Source organism: Bombina bombina, unplaced genomic scaffold, assembly GCF_027579735.1.
Source record: "Bombina bombina isolate aBomBom1 unplaced genomic scaffold, aBomBom1.pri scaffold_958, whole genome shotgun sequence".
Lineage (NCBI taxonomy): Eukaryota > Metazoa > Chordata > Amphibia > Anura > Bombinatoridae > Bombina > Bombina bombina.
In genome coordinates, this window is record NW_026511474.1 from 93,842 (window position 1) to 116,498 (window position 22,657).

General features: G+C 45.3%; 1 protein-coding gene across 1 annotated transcript in view; it reads right to left on the minus strand.

The window, feature by feature from the left end:
- The window catches only part of LOC128643767 (solute carrier family 52, riboflavin transporter, member 2), a gene marked incomplete at its 3' end in the record, with an annotated part of 85,358 nt that extends 64,165 nt beyond the window's left edge, over positions 1 to 21,193 (minus strand). The window contains exon 1 of the mRNA XM_053696584.1: positions 20,961 to 21,193. Coding sequence (XP_053552559.1) covers positions 20,961 to 21,084 — 124 coding nt within the window. The remainder of the gene's footprint in view (positions 1 to 20,960) is intronic.
- Positions 21,194 to 22,657: the final 1,464 nt, after the last annotated feature.

The window sequence follows — 22,657 nt, forward strand, 5'->3', positions numbered from 1 at the left end:
AGGAGAGAGAGAGAGAGAGCGAGCAGTATAAAGGGTATAGGACGGTACAGGAGAGAGAGAGAGCAGTATAAAGGGTATAGGACGGTACAGGAGAGAGAGAGAGCGCAGTATAAAGGGTATAGGACGGTACAGGAGAGAGGGAGAGCAGTATAAAGGGTATAGGACGGTACAGGAGAGAGAGGGAGAGAAGTATAAAGGGTATAGGACGGTAGAGGAGAGAGAGAGAGCAGTATAAAGGGTATAGGACGGTACAGGAGAGAGCGAGAGCGCAGTATAAAGAGTATAGGACGGTACAGGAGAGAGAGAGAGCAGTATAAAGGGTATAGGGCGGTACAGGAGAGAGAGAGCAGTATAAAGGGTATAGGATGGTACAGGAGAGAGAGAGAGAGCAGTATAAAGGGTATAGGACGGTACAGGAGAGAGAGAGAGAGCAGTATAAAGGGTATAGGACGGTACAGGAGAGAGAGAGAGCGCAGTATAAAGAGTATAGGACGGTACAGGAGAGAGAGAGAGAGCAGTATAAAGGGTATAGGACGGTACAGGAGAGAGAGAGAGAGAGAGAGAGAGCAGTATAAAGGGTATAGGACAGTACAGGAGAGAGAGAGAGCAGTATAAAGGGTATAGGACAGTACAGGAGAGAGAGAGAGCAGTATAAAGGGTATAGGACGGTACAGGAGAGAGAGCAGTATAAAGGGTATAGGACGGTACAGGAGAGAGGGAGAGCAGTATAAAGGGTATAGGACGGTACAGGAGAGAGAGAGGGAGAGTAGTATAAAGGGTATAGGACGGTACAGGAGAGAGAGAGAGAGAGAGAGAGAGAGAGAGCAGTATAAAGGGTATAGGACGGTACAGGAGAGAGAGAGAGAGCAGTATAAAGGGTATAGGACGGTACGGAGAGAGAGAGAGAGAGAGAGAGAGAGAGAGAGAGAGAGCAGTATAAAGGGTATAGGACGGTACAGGAGAGAGAGAGAGAGAGAGAGCAGTATAAAGGGTATAGGACGGTACAGGAGAGAGAAAGAGCAGTATAAAGAGTATAGGACGGTACAGGAGAGAAGGAGAGAGCAGTATAAAGGGTATAGGACGGTACAGGAGAGAGAGAGCAGTATAAAGGGTATAGGACTGTTACAAACTGCTATTTGTAACTGGCCCTTTAAATGGAAAATTGCCCTGCTTCCCTGGATTTTGGAGAAGCCTATTTGCCAGCCTCCTTCCACATGACTATGGCCCCTGGAAGATTGTGCCCCTGAGGACATATTGACTTTTGTTGGGTGTGTGTGGCCCTTTAAGAACCGTCTGGGGACATATTGTGACTTTGGTGAACAATGCCCCTTTAAGACTATGTCCCCAGACCTGTGAAATGACTTGTCCCTGGCTTTCTCCCACTTGGTTCAGTTTCATTGTGTGCCATTAAGTGCTATGTGACAGACCCTTCGGTCAGAACTACAGAGATAACTTTGTTCAGCTTCAAGAAGCATTCTAAATACAAGTTTGCTGGGATCAGCTCTAATTAAGTTTAGTGATAAACTTTCCCATTGTCTAATCAGACTTCTAGTAGTGATAAGGTGGACTGCATTGTTTTATTGTGTGTAAAATGTTATCTGCTGAAGTAATGTTGTGGCCTGTCAAAGGGAGTGTCTCTCTATCTAATATCAAATGTGTGATGGGGGATTTTATGCCTCCCCCTGAGAGTGTCCTGTTTGCATGTAACCTCAATAAAAAGCAGGCTGTGTGCTCCAGCACTTCAGACCTATGTTGACCCTCTAACTTGAAGCTTTGACTCATGTTTGTAGGATACAGCTTATAATCACTACAGGGATTGCTATGTTTTTCATACTCCCTTAGCTACAGGGATTGCTACAGAAGGAAGAGGTTCGCCTACTGGAGCCTAGTCGTAGGTCCAGGGCGCAGAGCAGACGGCGAGATACCAGCCCAGCAGCGGTGGTTCATATAGTCTGCATTACTGATGGTGGCTACGCAGTAGTTATAGAGTCCACGGTGCTGCTGCTCCTTTGGTGAGCGCTAGGAGCATCCTTTTCTACGGTCCAACTTCCAGCCAGCCTGGAGGCAACCGTAACATTTGGTGGCAGCGGTGGGATCGCGTCCTAGCGCAAGAAGCAGCACCACAACAGCACTGGTATCGTAGGAGAGTAATTGAGGGCAACGCTAGCCACTGCGCAGCGTCCCTACCTACAGCAGCATGGAGCTGACAAGACACTGGTCAGAACCCTGTGAAGAGCACCTCAACCTGATCCGTCGCTATGAGGGCGCTGATTTCGTTCCAGAGGTAAAGAGGCGGCTAGTCCGATATGGTCCAGACCCTGCACAGGAGGTAGTCAGTCGCCTCATCCGGGAATTGGCTACTGAGAACGAAGCGGCACGAGCCTTTGAGCGCCAACTGTGGAGTTTGAGGGTATGGACACCTGGTCTCTCTCCCCAGCCGCAGCATGTTCCACAGGGAGAGGAGAGCAGCGACCTCCCTCCCCAGCGGCAGTGTACTGTGCAGAGGGAAGAGACAACTGGTCTCCTTCCCCAACCCCAACCAGAGATACCAGAGGCAGCAGGCCTCATAGACTGGTCCTGGGAGGACCCCCAGCAGGCAGGTGGAGATGGGACCACAGTCTCTCTACCGGCCCTACAGGGATGCTGGGCAGGCGGCCCAGATCCCCAGCGACAGACCCAGCTACAGGGAGGGGAGAGCATTGACCTCCCTCCCCAGCCGGAGTGTGCCTTCCAGGGAGAGGAGACAACCGGTCTCTCTCCCCAGCCGCAGCATGTTCCACAGGAAGCGGAGAGCATTGACCTCCCTTCCCAACGGCCGCCGGAGTATCAGGAGGAGGAGGTAAGCCAATCTCCCCCTCCCCAGCTAACTCCTAACTTGGGCCCAGGGTTAACAGTGGAGATGTTAACCCCCACTGACCCCCACGTTCCCTTTGCCACCGGGCAGGACTATGCCCCAATTCCCCCAGCAGAAGAGCTGGCATCAGGACAGAGCGCTGCTGGCCTCTGCCCTACAGACCTTGTCCTTGTTACAGGACTGGCCTGCAAACCCCTCACCCCAGCAGAAGCGCTGGCACCAGGGCAGAGTGCCGCTGGCCTCTGCCCCCCAAGTACCATCAGCTATTTGCCCAGCTGCGCCAGGAAGGCCGAGGATGCTACACTTTCATCCTACAACCTGGAACCTACAGGCCAGTACTACGTATTGTGGGGGGGCTACTTTGCTGCTAACGATTATTTGTGGGTGGGTTGCGAGACTAACTTAGGCACTGACCGGCAGAAGGTCAGGTGCCTGGTTAGTCTCCCTCCAAAAGGGGAGATATGTTACAAACTGCTATTTGTAAATGGCCCTTTAAATGGAAAATTGCCCTGCTTCCCTGGATTTTGGAGAAGCCTATTTGCCAGCCTCCTTCCACATGACTATGGCCCCTGGAAGATTGTGCCCCTGAGGACATATTGACTTTTGTTGGGTGTGTGTGGCCCTTTAAGAACCGTCTGGGGACATATTGTGACTTTGGTGAACAATGCCCCTTTAAGACTATGTCCCCAGACCTGTGAAATGACTTGTCCCTGGCTTTCTCCCACTTGGTTCAGTTTCATTGTGTGCCATTAAGTGCTATGTGACAGACCCTTCGGTCAGAACTACAGAGATAACTTTGTTCAGCTTCAAGAAGCATTCTAAATACAAGTTTGCTGGGATCAGCTCTAATTAAGTTTAGTGATAAACTTTCCCATTGTCTAATCAGACTTCTAGTAGTGATAAGGTGGACTGCATTGTTTTATTGTGTGTAAAATGTTATCTGCTGAAGTAATGTTGTGGCCTGTCAAAGGGAGTGTCTCTCTATCTAATATCAAATGTGTGATGGGGGATTTTATGCCTCCCCCTGAGAGTGTCCTGTTTTCATGTAACCTCAATAAAAAGCAGGCTGTGTGCTCCAGCACTTCAGACCTATGTTGACCCTCTAACTTGAAGCTTTGACTCATGTTTGTAGGATACAGCTTATAATCACTACAGGGATTGCTATGTTTTTCATACTCCCTTAGCTACAGGGATTGCTACAGAAGGAAGAGGTTCGCCTACTGGAGCCTAGTCGTAGGTCCAGGGCGCAGAGCAGACGGCGAGATACCAGCCCAGCAGCGGTGGTTCATATAGTCTGCATTACTGATGGTGGCTACGCAGTAGTTATAGAGTCCACGGTGCTGCTGCTCCTTTGGTGAGCGCTAGGAGCATCCTTTTCTACGGTCCAACTTCCAGCCAGCCTGGAGGCAACCGTAACAAGGATGGTACAGGAGAGAGAGAGAGCAGTATAAAGGGTATAGGACGGTACAGGAGAGAGAGAGAGAGCAGTATAAAGGGTATAGGATGGTACAGAAGAGAGAGGGAGAGAGAACAGTATAAAGGGTATAGGACGGTACAGGAGAGAGAGAGAGCAGTATAAAGGGTATAGGACGGTACAGGAGAGAGGGAGAGAGAGAGAGCAGTATAAAGGGTATAGGATGGTACAGGAGAGAGATAGAGAGCCGTATAAAGGGTATAGGACAGTACAGGAGAGAGAGAGAGAGCAGTATAAAGGGTATAGGACGGTACAGGAGAGAGGGAGAGAGAGAGAGCAGTATAAAGGGTATAGGATGGTACAGGAGAGAGATAGAGAGCAGTATAAAGGGTATAGGACGGTAAAGGAGAGAGAGAGAGCAGTTTAAAGGGTATAGGACGGTACAGGAGAGAGAGAGAGCAGTATAAAGGGTATAGGACGGTACAGGAGAGAGAGAGAGAGAGAGAGAGAGAGCAGTATAAAGGGTATAGGACGGTACAGGAGAGAGAGAGAGAGAGAGAGAGCAGTATAAAGGGTATAGGACAGTACAGGAGAGAGAGAGAGAGAGAGAGAGAGAGCAGTATAAAGGGTATAGGACGGTACAGGAGAGAGAGAGAGCAGTATAAAGGGTATAGGACGGTACAGGAGAGAGAGAGAGAGAGAGAGAGAGCAGTATAAAGGTTATAGGACGGTACAGGAGAGAGAGAGAGAGAGAGAGAGAGAGCAGTATAAAGGGTATAGGACGGTACAGGAGAGAGAGAGAGCAGTATAAAGGGTATAGGACGGTACAGGAGAGAGAGAGAGAGAGAGCAGTATAAAGGGTATAGGACGGTACAGGAGAGAGAGCAGTATAAAGGTTATAGGACGGTACAGGAGAGAGAGAGAGAGCAGTATAAAGGGTATAGGACGGTACAGGAGAGAGAGAGAGCAGTATAAAGGGTATAGGACGGTACAGGAGAGAGAGAGAGAGCAGTATAAAGGGTATAGGACGGTACAGGAGAGAGGGAGAGAGAGAGAGCAGTATAAAGGGTATAGGATGGTACAGGAGAGAGAGAGAGCAGTATAAAGGGTATAGGACGGTACAGGAGAGAGAGAGAGCAGTATAAAGGGTATAGGACGTTACAGGAGAGAGAGAGAGAGCGCAGTATAAAGGGTATAGGACGGTACAGGAGAGAGAGAGAGAGAGCAGTATAAAGGGTATAGGACGGTACAGGAGAGAGAGAGAGCAGTATAAAGGGTATAGGACGGTACAGGAGAGAGAGAGAGAGAGCAGTATAAAGGGTATAGGACGGTACAGGAGAGAGGGAGAGCAGTATAAAGGGTATAGGACGGTACAGGAGAGAGAGAGAGCAGTATAAAGGTTATAGGACGGTACAGGAGAGAGAGAGAGCAGTATAAAGGGTATAGGACGGTACAGGAGAGAGAGGGAGAGCAGTATAAAGGTTATAGGACGGTACAGGAGAGAGAGAGAGAGCAGTATAAAGGGTATAGGACGGTACAGGAGAGAGGGAGAGAGAGAGAGCAGTATAAAGGGTATAGGATGGTACAGGAGAGAGAGAGAGCAGTATAAAGGGTATAGGACGGTACAGGAGAGAGAGAGAGCAGTATAAAGGGTATAGGACGTTACAGGAGAGAGAGAGAGAGCGCAGTATAAAGGGTATAGGACGGTACAGGAGAGAGAGAGAGAGAGCAGTATAAAGGGTATAGGACGGTACAGGAGAGAGAGAGAGCAGTATAAAGGGTATAGGACGGTACAGGAGAGAGAGAGAGAGAGCAGTATAAAGGGTATAGGACGGTACAGGAGAGAGGGAGAGCAGTATAAAGGGTATAGGACGGTACAGGAGAGAGAGAGAGCAGTATAAAGGTTATAGGACGGTACAGGAGAGAGAGAGAGCAGTATAAAGGGTATAGGACGGTACAGGAGAGAGAGGGAGAGCAGTATAAAGGTTATAGGACGGTACAGGAGAGAGAGAGAGAGCAGTATAAAGGGTATAGGACGGTACAGGAGAGACAGAGAGAGAGAGCAGTATAAAGGGTATAGGATGGTACAGAAGAGAGAGAGAGAGCAGTATAAAGGGTATAGGACGGTACAGGAGAGAGGGAGAGAGCAGTATAAAGGGTATAGGACGGTACAGGAGAGAAGGAGAGAGCAGTATAAAGGGTATAGGATGGTACAGAAGAGAGAGAGAGAGCAGTATAAAGGGTATAGGACGGTACAGGAGAGAGAGAGAGCAGTATAAAGGTTATAGGACGGTACAGGAGAGAGAGAGAGCGCAGTATAAAGGGTATAGGACGGTACAGGAGAGAGAGAGAGAGAGAGCAGTATAAAGGGTATAGGACGGTACAGGAGAGAGAGAGAGCAGTATAAAGGGTATAGGACGGTACAGGAGAGAGAGGGAGAGCAGTATAAAGGTTATAGGACGGTAAAGGAGAGAGAGAGAGCAGTATAAAGGGTATAGGACGGTACAGGAGAGAGAGAGAGCAGTATAAAGGGTATAGGACGGTACAGGAGAGAGAGAGACCAGTATAAAGGGTATAGGACGGTACAGGAGAGAGAGAGAGAGCAGTATAAAGGGTATAGGACGGTACAGGAGAGAGAGAGAGAGAGCAGTATAAAGGGTATAGGACAGGATAGAGAGCGAGCAGTATAAAGGGTATAGGACGGTACAGGAGAGAGAGCGAGCATTATAAAGGGTATAGGACGGTACAGGAGAGAGAGAGGGAGAGCAGTATAAAGGGTATAGGACGGTACAGGAGAGAGAGAGAGCAGTATAAAGGGTATAGGACGGTACAGGAGAGAGAGAGAGCAGTATAAAGGGTATAGGACAGTACAGGAGAGAGAGAGAGAGAGCAGTATAAAGGGTATAGGACAGTACAGGAGAGAGAGAGAGAGCAGTATAAAGGGTATAGGACGGTACAGGAGAGAGAGAGAGCAGTATAAAGGGTATAGGACGGTACAGGAGAGAGAGAGAGCAGTATAAAGGGTATAGGACGGTACAGGAGAGAGAGAGAGCAGTATAAAGGGTATAGGACAGTACAGGAGAGAGAGAGAGAGAGAGCAGTATAAAGGGTATAGGACGTTACAGGAGAGAGAGAGAGAGAGAGAGAGAGAGAGAGAGAGAGCAGTATAAAGGGTATAGGACGTTACAGGAGAGAGAGAGAGAGAGAGAGAGAGAGCGCAGTATAAAGGGTATAGGACGGTACAGGAGAGAGAGAGAGAGAGCAGTATAAAGGGTATAGGACGGTACAGGAGAGAGAGAGAGCAGTATAAAGGGTATAGGACGGTACAGGAGAGAGAGAGAGAGAGCAGTATAAAGGGTATAGGACGGTACAGGAGAGAGGGAGAGCAGTATAAAGGGTATAGGACGGTACAGGAGAGAGAGAGAGCAGTATAAAGGGTATAGGACGGTACAGGAGAGAGAGGGAGAGAAGTATAAAGGTTATAGGACGGTACAGGAGAGAGAGAGAGAGCAGTATAAAGGGTATAGGACGGTACAGGAGAGACAGAGAGAGAGAGCAGTATAAAGGGTATAGGATGGTACAGAAGAGAGAGAGAGAGCAGTATAAAGGGTATAGGACGGTACAGGAGAGAGAGAGAGAGCAGTATAAAGGGTATAGGACAGTACAGGAGAGAGAGAGAGAGAGAGAGAGAGCAGTATAAAGGGTATAGTACGGTACAGGAGAGAGAGAGAGAGCAGTATAAAGGGTATAGGATGGTACAGAAGAGAGAGAGAGAGCAGTATAACATAATTTATGCTTACCTGATAAATTTATTTCTCTTGTAGTGTATCCAGTCCACGGATCATCCATTACTTATGGGATATTAACTCCTCCCCAACAGGAAGTGCAAGAGGATTCACCCAGCAGAGCTGCTATATAGCTCCTCCCCTAACTGCCATTACCAGTCATTCGACCGAAAACATGCAGAGAAAGGAAAACCATAGGGTGCAGTGGTGACTGTAGTTTAATGGAAAAATTACCTGCCTTAAAGTGACAGGGCGGGCCGTGGACTGGATACACTACAAGAGAAATAAATTTATCAGGTAAGCATAAATTATGTTTTCTCTTGTTAAGTGTATCCAGTCCACGGATCATCCATTACTTATGGGATACCAATACCAAAGCTAAAGTACACGGATGACGGGAGGGACAGGCAGGCTCTTTATACGGAAGGAACCACTGCCTGAAGAACCTTTCTCCCAAAAACAGCCTCCGAAGAAGCAAAAGTGTCAAATTTGTAAAATTTGGAAAAAGTATGAAGAGAAGACCAAGTTGCAGCCTTGCAAATCTGTTCAACAGAAGCCTCATTCCTAAAGGCCCAAGTGGAAGCCACAGCTCTAGTAGAATGTGCTGTAATTCTTTCAGGAGGCTGCTGTCCAGCAGTCTCATAGGCTAACCGTATTATGCTACAAAGCCAAAAGGAGAGAGAGGTAGCCGAAGCTTTTTGACCTCTCCTCTGACCAGAATAAACGACAAACAGGGAAGACGTTTGTCGAAAATCCTTAGTTGCCTGTAGATAAAATTTCAGGGCACGGACTACATCTAGATTGTGTAGCAGACGTTCCTTTTTCGAAGAAGGATTAGGACACAAAGATGGAACCACAATCTCTTGATTGATATTCCTGTTCGTACTAAACCTGGGTTCCTACCTAAGGTGGTCACTCAGAACTACCTTGTCTGAATGAAAAATCAGATAAGGAGAATCACAATGTAAGGCAGATAACTCAGAGACTCTTCGAGCCGAGGAAATCGCCATTAAAAACAGAACTTTCCAAGATAACAACTTGATATCAATGGAATGAAGGGGTTCAAACGGAACCCCCTGTAAAACATTAAGAACTAAGTTCAAACTCCATGGTGGAGCAACAGTTTTAAACACAGGCTTGATCCTAGCTAAAGTCTGACAAAAAGCTTGAACGTCCGGAACTTCTGACAGACGTTTGTGTAAAAGAATGGACAGAGCTGAAATCTGTCCCTTTAAGGAACTAGCGGATAAACCCTTTTCTAAACCTTCTTGTAGAAAAGACAATATCCTCGGAATCCTAACCTTACTCCATGAGTAACTCTTGGATTCGCACCAATATAAGTATTTGCGCCATATCTTATGGTAAATCTTTCTGGTAACAGGCTTCCTAGCCTGTATTAAGGTATCAATAACTGACTCAGAAAAAACACGTTTTGATAAAATCAAGCGTTCAATTTCCAAGCAGTCAGCTTCAGAGAAATTAGATTTTGATGTTTGAAGGGACCCTGGATCAGAAGGTCCTGTTTCAGAGGTAGCGACCAAGGTGGACAGGATGACATGTCCACTAGATCTGCATACCAAGTCCTGCGTGGCCATGCAGGCGCTATTAGAATCACTGATGCTCTCTCCTGTTTGATTCTGGCAATCAATCGAGGAAGCATCGGGAAGGGTGGAAACACATAAGCCATCCCGAAGGTCCAAGGTGCTGTCAAAGCATCTATCAGAACCGCTCCCGGATCCCTGGATCTGGACCCATAACGAGGAAGCTTGGCGTTCTGTCGAGACGCCATGAGATCTATCTCTGGTTTGCCCCAACGTCGAAGTATTTGGGCAAAGACCTCCGGATGAAGTTCCCACTCCCCCGGATGAAAAGTCTGACGACTTAAGAAATCCGCCTCCCAGTTCTCCACTCCTGGGATGTGGATTGCTGACAGGTGGCAAGAGTGAGACTCTGCCCAGCGAATTATCTTTGATACTTCCATCATTGCTAGGGAGCTTCTTGTTCCTCCCTGATGGTTGATGTAAGCTACAGTCGTGATGTTGTCCGACTGAAACCTGATGAACCCCCGAGTTGTTAACTGGGGCCAAGCCAGAAGGGCATTGAGAACTGCTCTCAATTCCAGAATGTTTATTGGTAGGAGACTCTCCTCCTGATTCCATTGTCCCTGAGCCTTCAGAGAATTCCAGACAGCGCCCCAACCTAGTAGGCTGGCGTCTGTTGTTACAATTGTCCAGTCCGGCCTGCTGAATGGCATCCCCCTGGACAGATGTGGCCGAGAAAGCCACCATAGAAGAGAATTTCTGGTCTCTTGATCCAGATTCAGAGTAGGGGACAAGTCTGAGTAATCCCCATTCCACTGACTTAGCATGCACAATTGCAGCGGTCTGAGATGTAGGCGTGCAAAGGGTACTATGTCCATTGCTGCTACCATTAAGCCGATCACCTCCATGCATTGAGCTACTGACGGGTGTTGAATGGAATGAAGGACACGGCATGCATTTTGAAGCTTTGTTAACCTGTCTTCTGTCAGGTAAATCTTCATTTCTACAGAATCTATAAGAGTCCCCAAGAAGGGAACTCTTGTGAGTGGAAAGAGAGAACTCTTCTTTTCGTTCACCTTCCATCCATGCGACCTTAGAAATGCCAGTACTAACTCTGTATGAGACTTGGCAGTTTGAAAGCTTGAAGCTTGTATCAGAATGTCGTCTAGGTACGGAGCTACCGCAATTCCTCGCGGTCTTAGTACCGCCAGAAGAGCACCCAGAACCTTTGTGAAGATTCTCGGAGCCGTAGCCAATCCGAATGGAAGAGCTACAAACTGGTAATGCCTGTCTAGAAAGGCAAACCTTAGATACCGGTAATGATCTTTGTGAATCGGTATGTGAAGGTAAGCATCCTTTAAATCCACTGTGGTCATGTACTGACCCTTTTGGATCATGGGTAAAATTGTCCGAATAGACTCCATTTTGAACGATGGAACTCTTAGGAATTTGTTTAGGATCTTTAAATCCAGGATTGGCCTGAAAGTTCCCTCTTTTTTGGGAACCACAAACAGATTTGAGTAAAACCCTTGTCCCTGTTCCGACTGTGGAACTGGATGGATTACTCCCATTAATAAAAGCTCTTGTACGCAGCGTAGAAACGCCTCTTTCTTTATTTGGTTTGTTGACAACCTTGACAGATGAAATCTCTCTCTTGGGGGAGAGTATTTGAAGTCCAGAAGGTATCCCTGAGATATTATCTCTAGCGCCCAGGGATCCTGGACATCTCTTGCCCAAGCCTGGGCGAAGAGAGAAAGTCTGCCCCCCACTAGATCCGTTCCCGGATCGGGGGCCCTCAATTCATGCTGTTTTAGGGGCACCAGCAGGTTTCCTGGCCTGCTTGCCCTAGTTCCAGGACTGGTTAGGTCTCCAGCCTTGTCTGTAGCGAGCAACAGATCCTTCTTGTTTTGGAGCAGAGGAAGTTGATGCTGCTCCTGCTTTGAAATTCCGAAAGGAACGAAAATTAGATTGTCTAGCCTTAGGTTTGGCTCTGTCTTGAGGCAGGGCATGGCCTTTACCTCCTGTAATGTCAGCGATAATTTCTTTCAATCCGGGCCCGAATAAGGTCTGCCCTTTGAAAGGTATATTAAGAAATTTAGACTTAGAAGTAACGTCAGCTGACCAGGATTTTAGCCACAGTGCTCTGCGCGCCTGAATGGCGAATCCGGAATTCTTAGCCGTAAGCTTAGTTAAATGTACTACGGCATTTGAAATAAATGAGTTAGCTAACTTAAGAGCTTTAAGCCTGTGTGTAATCTCATCTAATGGAGCTGATTCAAGTGTCCCTTCCAGAGACTCAAACCAAAATGCTGCTGCAGCCGTGACAGGCGCAATGCATGCAAGGGGTTGCAATATAAAACCTTGTTGAACAAACATTTTCTTAAGGTAACCCTCTAACTTTTTATCCATTGGATCTGAAAAGGCACAGCTATCCTCCACCGGGATAGTGGTACGCTTAGCTAAAGTAGAAACTGCTCCCTCCACCTTAGGGATCGTTTGCCATAAGTCCCGTGTGGTGGTGTCTATTGGAAACATCTTTCTAAATATCGGAGGGGGTGAGAACGGCACACCGGGTCTATCCCACTCCTTAGTAACAATTTCAGTAAGTCTCTTAGGTATAGGAAAAACGTCAGTACTCGACGGTACCGCAAAATATTTATCCAACCTACACATTTTTTCTGGTATTGCAACTGTGTTACAATCATTCAGAGCCGCTAACACCTCCCCTAGTAATACACGGAGGTTTTCCAGTTTAAATTTAAAATTTGAAATATCTGAATCCAGTCTGTTTGGATCAGAACCGTCACCCACAGAATGAAGTTCTCCGTCCTCATGTTCTGCCACCTGTGACGCAGTGTCTGACATGGCCCTAATATTATCAGCGCACTCTGTTCTCACCCCAGAGTGATCACGCTTACCTTTTAGTTCTGGTAATTTAGCCAAAACTTCAGTCATAACAGTAGCCATATCCTGTAATGTGATTTGTAATGGCCGCCCAGCTGTACTCGGCGCTACAATATCACGTACCTCCCTCTGAGCGGGAGATGTAGGTACTGACACGTGAGGCGAGTTAGTCGGCATAACTCTCCCCTCGTTGTTTGGTGAAATTTGTTCAATTTGTACAGATTGATTTTTATTTAAAAGTAGCATCAATACAGTTAGTACATAAATTTCTATTGGGCTCCACTTTGGCATTGCAACAAATGACACAGGTATCATCTTCTGAATCAGACATGTTTAACACACTAGCAAATAAACTTGCAACTTGGAAATACAATTCAAATAGAATAATATTAAAACGTACTGTGCCTTTAAGAAGCACAGAAGATCTATGACAGTTAAAAATTAATAAATTGAAACAGTTATAGCCTCAATCCTTGTAAACAACACAACTTTAGCAAAGGTTTAATCCCATTAGCAAAGATAACAATTTCTGAAAGCAGGAAACAAATTACAGAATAAAAGTTTTTATTTCAGTCAAACTATAATTCTCACAGCTCTGCTGAGAGAAATTACCTCCCTCAAAATAAGTTTTGAAGACCTCTGAGCTCTGTAGAGATGAACCAGATCATGCAGGGAATACAATGAGTTGCTGACTGAAATATTTGATGCATAGAAAAAGCGCCAAAAAACGGCCCCTCCCCCTCACACACAGCAGTGAGGTAGAACAGAAACTGACAGAAAAAACAGATTTAAGCAACTGCCAAGTGGAAAAATGGTGCCCAAACATTTATTCACTCAGTACCTCAGCAAATGAAAACGATTTTACATTCCAGCAAAAACGTTAAACATAATCTCTAGTTATTAAACAGCTTTATGTATTTCTTACAGTGTAATTCTAGTGAAGTACCATTCTCCCAGAATACTGAAGTGTAAAGTATACATACATGACATATCGGTATGGCAGGATTTTCTCATCAATTCCATTGTCAGAAAATAAAAACTGCTACATACCTCTATGCAGATTCATCTGCCCGCTGTCCCCTGATCTGAAGTTTACCTCACTCCTCAGATGGCCGAGAACAGCAATATGATCTTAACTACTCCGGCTAAAATCATAGCAAAACTCTGGTAGATTCTTCCTCAAACTCTGCCAGAGAGGTAATAACACACTCCGGTGCTATTTTAAAATAACAAACTTTTGATTGAAGATATAAAACTAAGTATAATCACCATAGTCCTCTCACACGACCTATCTAGTTGCTGGGTGCAAGAGAATGACTGGTAATGGCAGTTAGGGGAGGAGCTATATAGCAGCTCTGCTGGGTGAATCCTCTTGCACTTCCTGTTGGGGAGGAGTTAATATCCCATAAGTAATGGATGATCCGTGGACTGGATACACTTAACAAGAGAAAAAGGGTATAGGACGGTACAGGAGAGAGGGAGAGAGCAGTATAAAGGGTATAGTACGGTACAGGAGAGAGGGAGAGAGCAGTATAAAGGGTATAGGATGGTACAGAAGAGAGAGAGAGAGCAGTATAAAGGGTATAGGACGGTACAGGAGAGAGAGAGGGAGGGAGAGCAGTATAAAGGGTATAGGACGGTACAGGAGAGAGGGAGAGCAGTATAAAGGGTATAGGACGGTACAGGAGAGAGAGAGAGCAGTATAAAGGGTATAGGACGGTACAGGAGAGAAGGAGAGCAGTATAAAGGGTATAGGACGGTACAGGAGAGAAGGAGAGCAGTATAAAGGGTATAGGACGGTACAGGAGAGAGAGAGAGCAGTATAAAGGGTATAGGACGGTACAGGAGAGGGAGAGAGCAGTATAAAGGGTATAGGACGGTACAGGAGAGAGAGAGAGAGCAGTATAAAGGGTATAGGACGGTACAGGAGAGAGAGAGAGCAGTATAAAGGGTATAGGATGGTACAGGAGAGAGGGAGAGCAGTATAAAGGATATAGGACGGTACAGGAGAGAGGGAGAGCAGTATAAAGGGTATAGAACGGTACAGGAGAGAGAGAGAGAGCAGTATAAAGGGTATAGGACGTTACAGGAGAGAGAGAGAGAGAGAGAGAGCGCAGTATAAAGGGTATAGGACGGTACAGGAGAGAGAGAGAGAGCAGTATAAAGGGTATAGGACGGTACAGGAGAGAGGGAGAGCAGTATAAAGGGTATAGGACGGTACAGGAGAGAGAGAGAGAGCAGTATAAAGGGTATAGGACGGTACAGGAGAGAGAGAGAGAGCAGTATAAAGGGTATAGGACGGTACAGGAGAGAGGGAGAGCAGTATAAAGGGTATAGGATGGTACAGGAGAGAGAGAGAGCAGTATAAAGGGTATAGGACGGTACAGGAGAGAGAGAGAGAGCAGTATAAAGGGTATAGGACGGTACAGGAGAGAGAGAGAGCAGTATAAAGGGTATAGGACGGTACAGGAGAGAGAGAGAGAGAGCAGTATAAAGGGTATAGGACGGTACAGGAGAGAGGGAGAGCAGTATAAAGGGTATAGGACGGTACAGGAGAGAGAGAGAGAGAGCAGTATAAAGGGTATAGGACGTTACAGGAGAGAGAGAGAGAGAGAGCAGTATAAAGGGTATAGGACGGTACAGGAGAGAGGGAGAGCAGTATAAAGGGTATAGGACGGTACAGGAGAGAGAGAGAGAGAGCAGTATAAAGGGTATAGGACGTTACAGGAGAGAGAGAGAGCAGTATAAAGGGTATAGGACGGTACAGGAGAGAGGGAGAGCAGTATAAAGGGTATAGGACGGTACAGGAGAGAAGGAGAGAGGAGTATAAAGGGTATAGGACGGTACAGGAGAGAGAGCGAGCAGTATAAAGGGTATAGGACGGTACAGGAGAGAGAGAGCAGTATAAAGGGTATAGGACAGTACAGGAGAGGGAGAGGGAGAGAGCAGTATAAAGGGTATAGGACGGTACAGGAGAGAGAGAGAGAGAGCAGTATAAAGGGTATAGGACGGTACAGGAGAGAGAGAGCAGTATAAAGGGTATAGGACGGTACAGGAGAGAGAGAGAGAGCAGTATAAAGGGTATAGGACGGTACAGGAGAGAGGGAGAGAGCAGTATAAAGGGTATAGGACGGTACAGGAGAGAAGGAGAGCAGTATAAAGGGTATAGGACAGTACAGGAGAGAGGGAGAGCAGTATAAAGGGTATAGGACAGTACAGGAGAGAGGGAGAGCAGTATAAAGGGTATAGGACGGTACAGGAGAGAGGGAGAGCAGTATAAAGGGTATAGGACGGTACAGGAGAGAGAGAGCAGTATAAAGGGTATAGGACGGTACAGGAGAGAGAGAGCAGTATAAAGGGTATAGGACGGTACAGGAGAGAGAGAGAGCAGTATAAAGGGTATAGGACGGTACAGGAGAGAGAGAGAGAGAGAGAGAGAGAGAGAGAGCAGTATAAAGGGTATAGGACGGTACAGGAGAGAAGGAGAGCAGTATAAAGGGTATAGGACGGTACAGGAGAGAAGGAGAGCAGTATAAAGGGTATAGGACAGTACAGGAGAGAGGGAGAGCAGTATAAAGGGTATAGGACAGTACAGGAGAGAGGGAGAGCAGTATAAAGGGTATAGGACGGTACAGGAGAGAGGGAGAGCAGTATAAAGGGTATAGGACGGTACAGGAGAGAGAGAGCAGTATAAAGGGTATAAGACGGTACAGGAGAGAGAGAGAGCAGTATAAAGGGTATAGGACGGTACAGGAGAGAAGGAGAGAGCAGTATAAAGGGTATAGGACGGTACAGGAGAGAGAGAGAGCAGTATAAAGGGTATAGGACGGCACAGGAGAGAGAGAGAGAGAGAGAGAGAGAGAGAGCAGTATAAAGGGTATAGGACGGTACAGGAGAGAAGGAGAGCAGTATAAAGGGTATAGGACAGTACAGGAGAGAGGGAGAGCAGTATAAAGGGTATAGGACGGTACAGGAGAGAGGGAGAGCAGTATAAAGGGTATAGGACGGTACAGGAGAGAGAGAGAGCAGTATAAAGGGTATAGGACGGTACAGGAGAGAGAGAGAGAGCAGTATAAAGGGTATAGGACGGTACAGGAGAGAAGGAGAGCAGTATAAAGGGTATAGGACAGTACAGGAGAGAGGGAGAGCAGTATAAAGGGTATAGGACGGTACAGGAGAGACGACACACACGCATAGATATACCCTCACCGGTACTATAAAGACTCTTTACTCAAGTGGCAGGGACAACAGTCAGTATGTGGTGTCTGGAACAAGTAGTATAGCTGTACGTCAGCTGCTTTTCATTTTATAACCTGAGATGCGCTGTTTGAGGACAATTTAGGTAAATTAAGTTCACATTTTGCCTAGATCTTCAGGTCCTGGTCATATCCCCATAAAGCTCCACGTGATGATAATAAACAGTAACCTGCCCAACAGCTTTTCATAAAGATTATAGAAGTACAAATCTATTCACTCAGGTTTATAGGCTCTGAAATGTCATTGTCTCTACAGAATGACATCTGTACACAGAAATATGCACTGGGTATAATGTAATGGTGTCAAAGGTGCTGACCCAGCCGGTAATAAGTCACAGGGCACAGCACACAGGTAATAGGCAGTAAGTACAGCAGGTAATAAGCAGTAAGTAAAGCAGGTAATAAGTAGTAGGTACAGCAGGTAATAAGCAATAGGTATAGCAGGTAATAAGCAGTAGGTATAGCAGGTAATAAGCAGTAAGTACAGCAGGTAATAAGCAGTAGGTACAGCAGGTAATAAGCAGTAAGTACATCAGGTAATAAGCAGTAGGTACAGCAGGTAATAAGCAGTAGGTACAGCAGGTAATAAGCAGTAAGTATAGCAGGTAATAAGCAGTAAGTATAGCAGGTAATAAGCAGTAGGTACAGCAGGTAATAAGCAGTAGGTACAGCAGGTAATAAGCAGTAAGTACAGCAGGTAATAAGCAGTAGGTACAGCAGGTAATAAGCAGTAGGTATAGCAGGTAATAAGCAGTAGGTATAGCAGGTAATAAGCAGTAAGTATAGCAGGTAATAAGCAGTAGGTATAGCAGGTAATAAGCAGTAAGTATAGCAGGTAATAAGCAGTAAGTATAGCAGGTAATAAGCAGTAGGTATAGCAGGTAATAAGCAGTAGGTATAGCAGGTAATAAGCAGTAAGTATAGCAGGTAATAAGCAGTAAGTATAGCAGGTAATAAGCAGTAGGTACAGCAGGTAATAAGCAGTAGGTACAGCAGGTAATAAGCAGTAGGTATAGCAGGTAATAAGCAGTAGGTATAGCAGGTAATAAGCAGTAAGTACAGCAGGTAATAAGCAGTAAGTACAGCAGGTAATAAGCAGTAGGTATAGCAGGTAATAAGCAGTAGGTATAGCAGATAATAAGCAGTAGGTATAGCAGGTAATAAGCAGTAGGTACAGCAGGTAATAAGCAGTAGGTATAGCAGGTAATAAGCAGTAAGTATAGCAGGTAATAAGCAGTAGGTACAGCAGGTAATAAGCAGTAGGTACAGCAGGTAATAAGCAGTAGGTATAGCAGGTAATAAGCAGTAGGTATAGCAGGTAATAAGCAGTAGGTATAGCAGGTAATAAGCAGTAGGTATAGCAGTGAATAAGCAGTAGGTATAGCAGGTAATAGGCAGTAGGTATAGCAGGTAATAAGCAGTAGGTATAGCAGGTAATAGGCAGTAAGTACAGCAGGTAATAAGCAGTAGGTACAGCAGGTAATAAGCAGTAGGTATAGCAGGTAATAAGCAGTAAGTACAGCAGGTAATAAGCAGTAAGTACAGCAGGTAATAAGCAGTAAGTACAGCAGGTAATAAGCAGTAGGTATAGCAGATAATAAGCAGTAGGTATAGCAGGTAATAAGCAGTAGGTACAGCAGGTAATAAGCAGTAGGTATAGCAGATAATAAGCAGTAGGTATAGCAGGTAATAAGCAGTAGGTACAGCAGGTAATAAGCAGTAAGTACAGCAGGTAATAAGCAGTAGGTACAGCAGGTAATAAGCAGTAGGTATAGCAGGTAATAAGCAGTAGGTATAGCAGGTAATAAGCAGTAGGTATAGCAGTGAATAAGCAGTAGGTATAGCAGGTAATAGGCAGTAGGTATAGCAGGTAATAAGCAGTAAGTACAGCAGGTAATAGTCAGTAGGTACAGCAGGTAATAAGCAGTAAGTATAATATGAAGGTAATAAGCAGTAGGTACAGCAGGTAATAAGCAGTAGGTACAGCAGGTAATAAGCAGTAGGTATAGCAGGTAATAAGCAGTAGGTATAGCAGGTAATAAGCAGTAGGTATAGCAGGTAATAAGCAGTAGGTATAGCAGGTAATAGGCAGTAAGTACAGCAGGTAATAGGCAGTAGGTACAGCAGGTAATAAGCAGTAGGTATAGCAGGTAATAAGCAGTAAGTACAGCAGGTAATAAGCAGTAGGTATAGCAGTGAATAAGCAGTAGGTATAGCAGTGAATAAGCAGTAGGTACAGCAGGTAATAGGCAGTAGGTACAGCAGGTAATAAGCAGTAGGTACAGCAGGTAATAAGCAGTAGGTATAGCAGGTAATAGGCAGTAGGTACAGCAGGTAATAAGCAGTAGGTACAGCAGGTAATAAGCAGTAGGTACAGCAGGTAATAAGCAGTAGGTATAGCAGGTAATAAGCAGTAGGTACAGCAGGTAATAGGCAGTAGGTACAGCAGGTAATAAGCAGTAAGTACAGCAGGTAATAAGCAGTAGGTATAGCAGGTAATAAGCAGTAGGTATAGCAGGTAATAGGCAGTAGGTACAGCAGGTAATAAGCAGTAAGTACAGCAGGTAATAAGCAGTAAGTATAGCAGGTAATAAGCAGTAGGTATAGCAGATAATAAGCAGTAGGTATAGCAGATAATAAGCAGTAGGTATAGCAGGTAATAAGCAGTAAGTACAGCAGGTAATAGTCAGTAGGTACAGCAGGTAATAAGCAGTAAGTACAGCAGGTAATAAGCAGTAAGTATAGCAGGTAATAAGCAGTAGGTATAGCAGATAAGCAGTAGGTATAGCAGATAATAAGCAGTAGGTATAGCAGGTAATAAGCAGTAAGTACAGCAGGTAATAGTCAGTAGGTACAGCAGGTAATAAGCAGTAAGTATAATATGAAGGTAATAAGCAGTAGGTACAGCAGGTAATAAGCAGTAAGTACAGCAGGTAATAAGCAGTAGGTATAGCAGTGAATAAGCAGTAGGTACAGCAGGTAATAGGCAGTAGGTACAGCAGGTAATAAGCAGTAAGTACAGCAGGTAATAAGCAGTAGGTACAGCAGGTAATAAGCAGTAGGTATAGCAGGTAATAGGCAGTAGGTACAGCAGGTAATAAGCAGTAGGTACAGCAGGTAATAAGCAGTAGGTACAGCAGGTAATAAGCAGTAGGTATAGCAGGTAATAAGCAGTAGGTACAGCAGGTAATAGGCAGTAGGTACAGCAGGTAATAAGCAGTAAGTACAGCAGGTAATAAGCAGTAGGTATAGCAGGTAATAAGCAGTAGGTATAGCAGGTAATAGGCAGTAGGTACAGCAGGTAATAAGCAGTAAGTATAGCAGGTAATAAGCAGTAAGTATAGCAGGTAATAAGCAGTAGGTATAGCAGATAATAAGCAGTAGGTATAGCAGATAATAAGCAGTAGGTATAGCAGGTAATAAGCAGTAAGTACAGCAGGTAATAGTCAGTAGGTACAGCAGGTAATAAGCAGTAAGTACAGCAGGTAATAAGCAGTAGGTATAGCAGATAATAAGCAGTAGGTATAGCAGATAATAAGCAGTAGGTATAGCAGGTAATAAGCAGTAAGTACAGCAGGTAATAGTCAGTAGGTACAGCAGGTAATAAGCAGTAAGTATAATATGAAGGTAATAAGCAGTAAGTACAGCAGGTAATAGTCAGTAGGTACAGCAGGTAATAAGCAGTAAGTATAATATGAAGGTAATAAGCAGTAGGTACAGCAGGTAATAAGCAGTAAGTACAGCAGGTAATAAGCAGTAAGTATAGCAGGTAATAAGCAGTAGGTACAGCAGGTAATAAGCAGTAAGTACAGCAGGTAATAAGCAGTAGGTACAGCAGGTAATAAGCAGTAGGTACAGCAGGTAATAAGCAGTAAGTACATCAGGTAATAAGCAGTAGGTACAGCAGGTAATAAGCAGTAGGTACAGCAGGTAATAAGCAGTAAGTATAGCAGGTAATAAGCAGTAGGTATAGCAGATAATAAGCAGTAGGTACAGCAGATAATAAGCAGTAGGTATAGCAGGTAATAAGCAGTAGGTATAGCAGGTAATAAGCAGTAGGTATAGCAGATAATAAGCAGTAAGTACAGCAGGTAATAGTCAGTAGGTACAGCAGGTAATAAGCAGTAAGTATAATATGAAGGTAATAAGCAGTAAGTACAATATGAAGGTAATAGGTAGGAATGCACTGTATAAAGGACATCTCACCTTCTGGAAGCTCTTTCACTACAACAGGCAACTCTACCCACAGTGAGTTAACAGATACCCAGGAGCCCATGCCGAATAGCGCCACCAGCACATGGGTGAGCACTGCATGGTGTGTCACCGTCATATCCAACCTCCTGTAATAGAGAGAAACATCAGCTCACCCCAAGGTCACAGCAAAGACAAATACTAGAGCACAGCTAAAGACACTCACACATCTGTACAACATCTATACCCTCACACACATCTATACCCTCACACACACACACACACAACTATAAACACTCACACATACACATCCCTATACACACACACATATATACCCTCACACACAACTATACCCTCACACACACACACACAAAACTATAAACACCCACACATACACATCCCTATACACACACAACTATACCCTCACACACACACACACACACAAAACTATACCCACCCACACATCTATATCCTCACCCACATCTATACCCTCACACACATACATCTATACCCTCACACACATACACCTATACCCTCACACACACACACACACACACAACTATACCCACCCACACATCTATATCCTCACCCACATCTATACCCTCACACACATACACCTATACACATACCTTTACCCTCACACATCTATACCCTCACACCCACACACACATCTATACCCTCACACACCTATACCCTCACACACCTATACCCACACACACACACCTATACCCACACACACACAACTATACCCACACACACACACCTATACACAGATACATTTATACCCTCACACACCTATACCCTCACACATCCACATCCCTATACACACACACACATACACACACCTATATCCTCACACACACACACAACTATACCCACCCACACATCCCTATACACACACATACATCTATACCCTCACACACCTATACCCTGACACACACACACCTATACCCTCTCACACACCCACACACACACACCTATACCCTCTCACACACACACACACACACACACCTATACCCTCTCACACACACACACACACACCTATACCCTCTCACACACCCACACACACACACCTATACCCTTACACACACGCATAGATATACCCCCCCACACACACGCATAGATATACCCTCACACACACACGCATAGATATACCCTCACACACACACGCATAGATATACCCTCACACACACGCATAGATATACCCTCACACACACACGCATATCTATACCCTCACACACACACGCATATCTATACCCTCACACACACACGCATATCTATACCCTCACACACACACGCATATCTATACCCTCACACACACACGCATATCTATACCCTCACACACATGCATATCTATACCCTCACACACACATGCATATCTATACCCTCACACACATGCATATCTATACCCTCACACACACACGCATATCTATACCCTCACACACATGCATATCTATACCCTCACACACACATGCATATCTATACCCTCACACACATGCATATCTATACCCTCACACACATGCATATCTATACCCTCACACACACACACGCATATCTATACCCTCACACACACACACGCATATCTATACCCTCACACACACATGCATATCTATACCCTCACACACACACACGCATATCTATACCCTCACACACACATGCATATCTATACCCTCACACACACACGCATATCTATACCCTCACACACACATGCA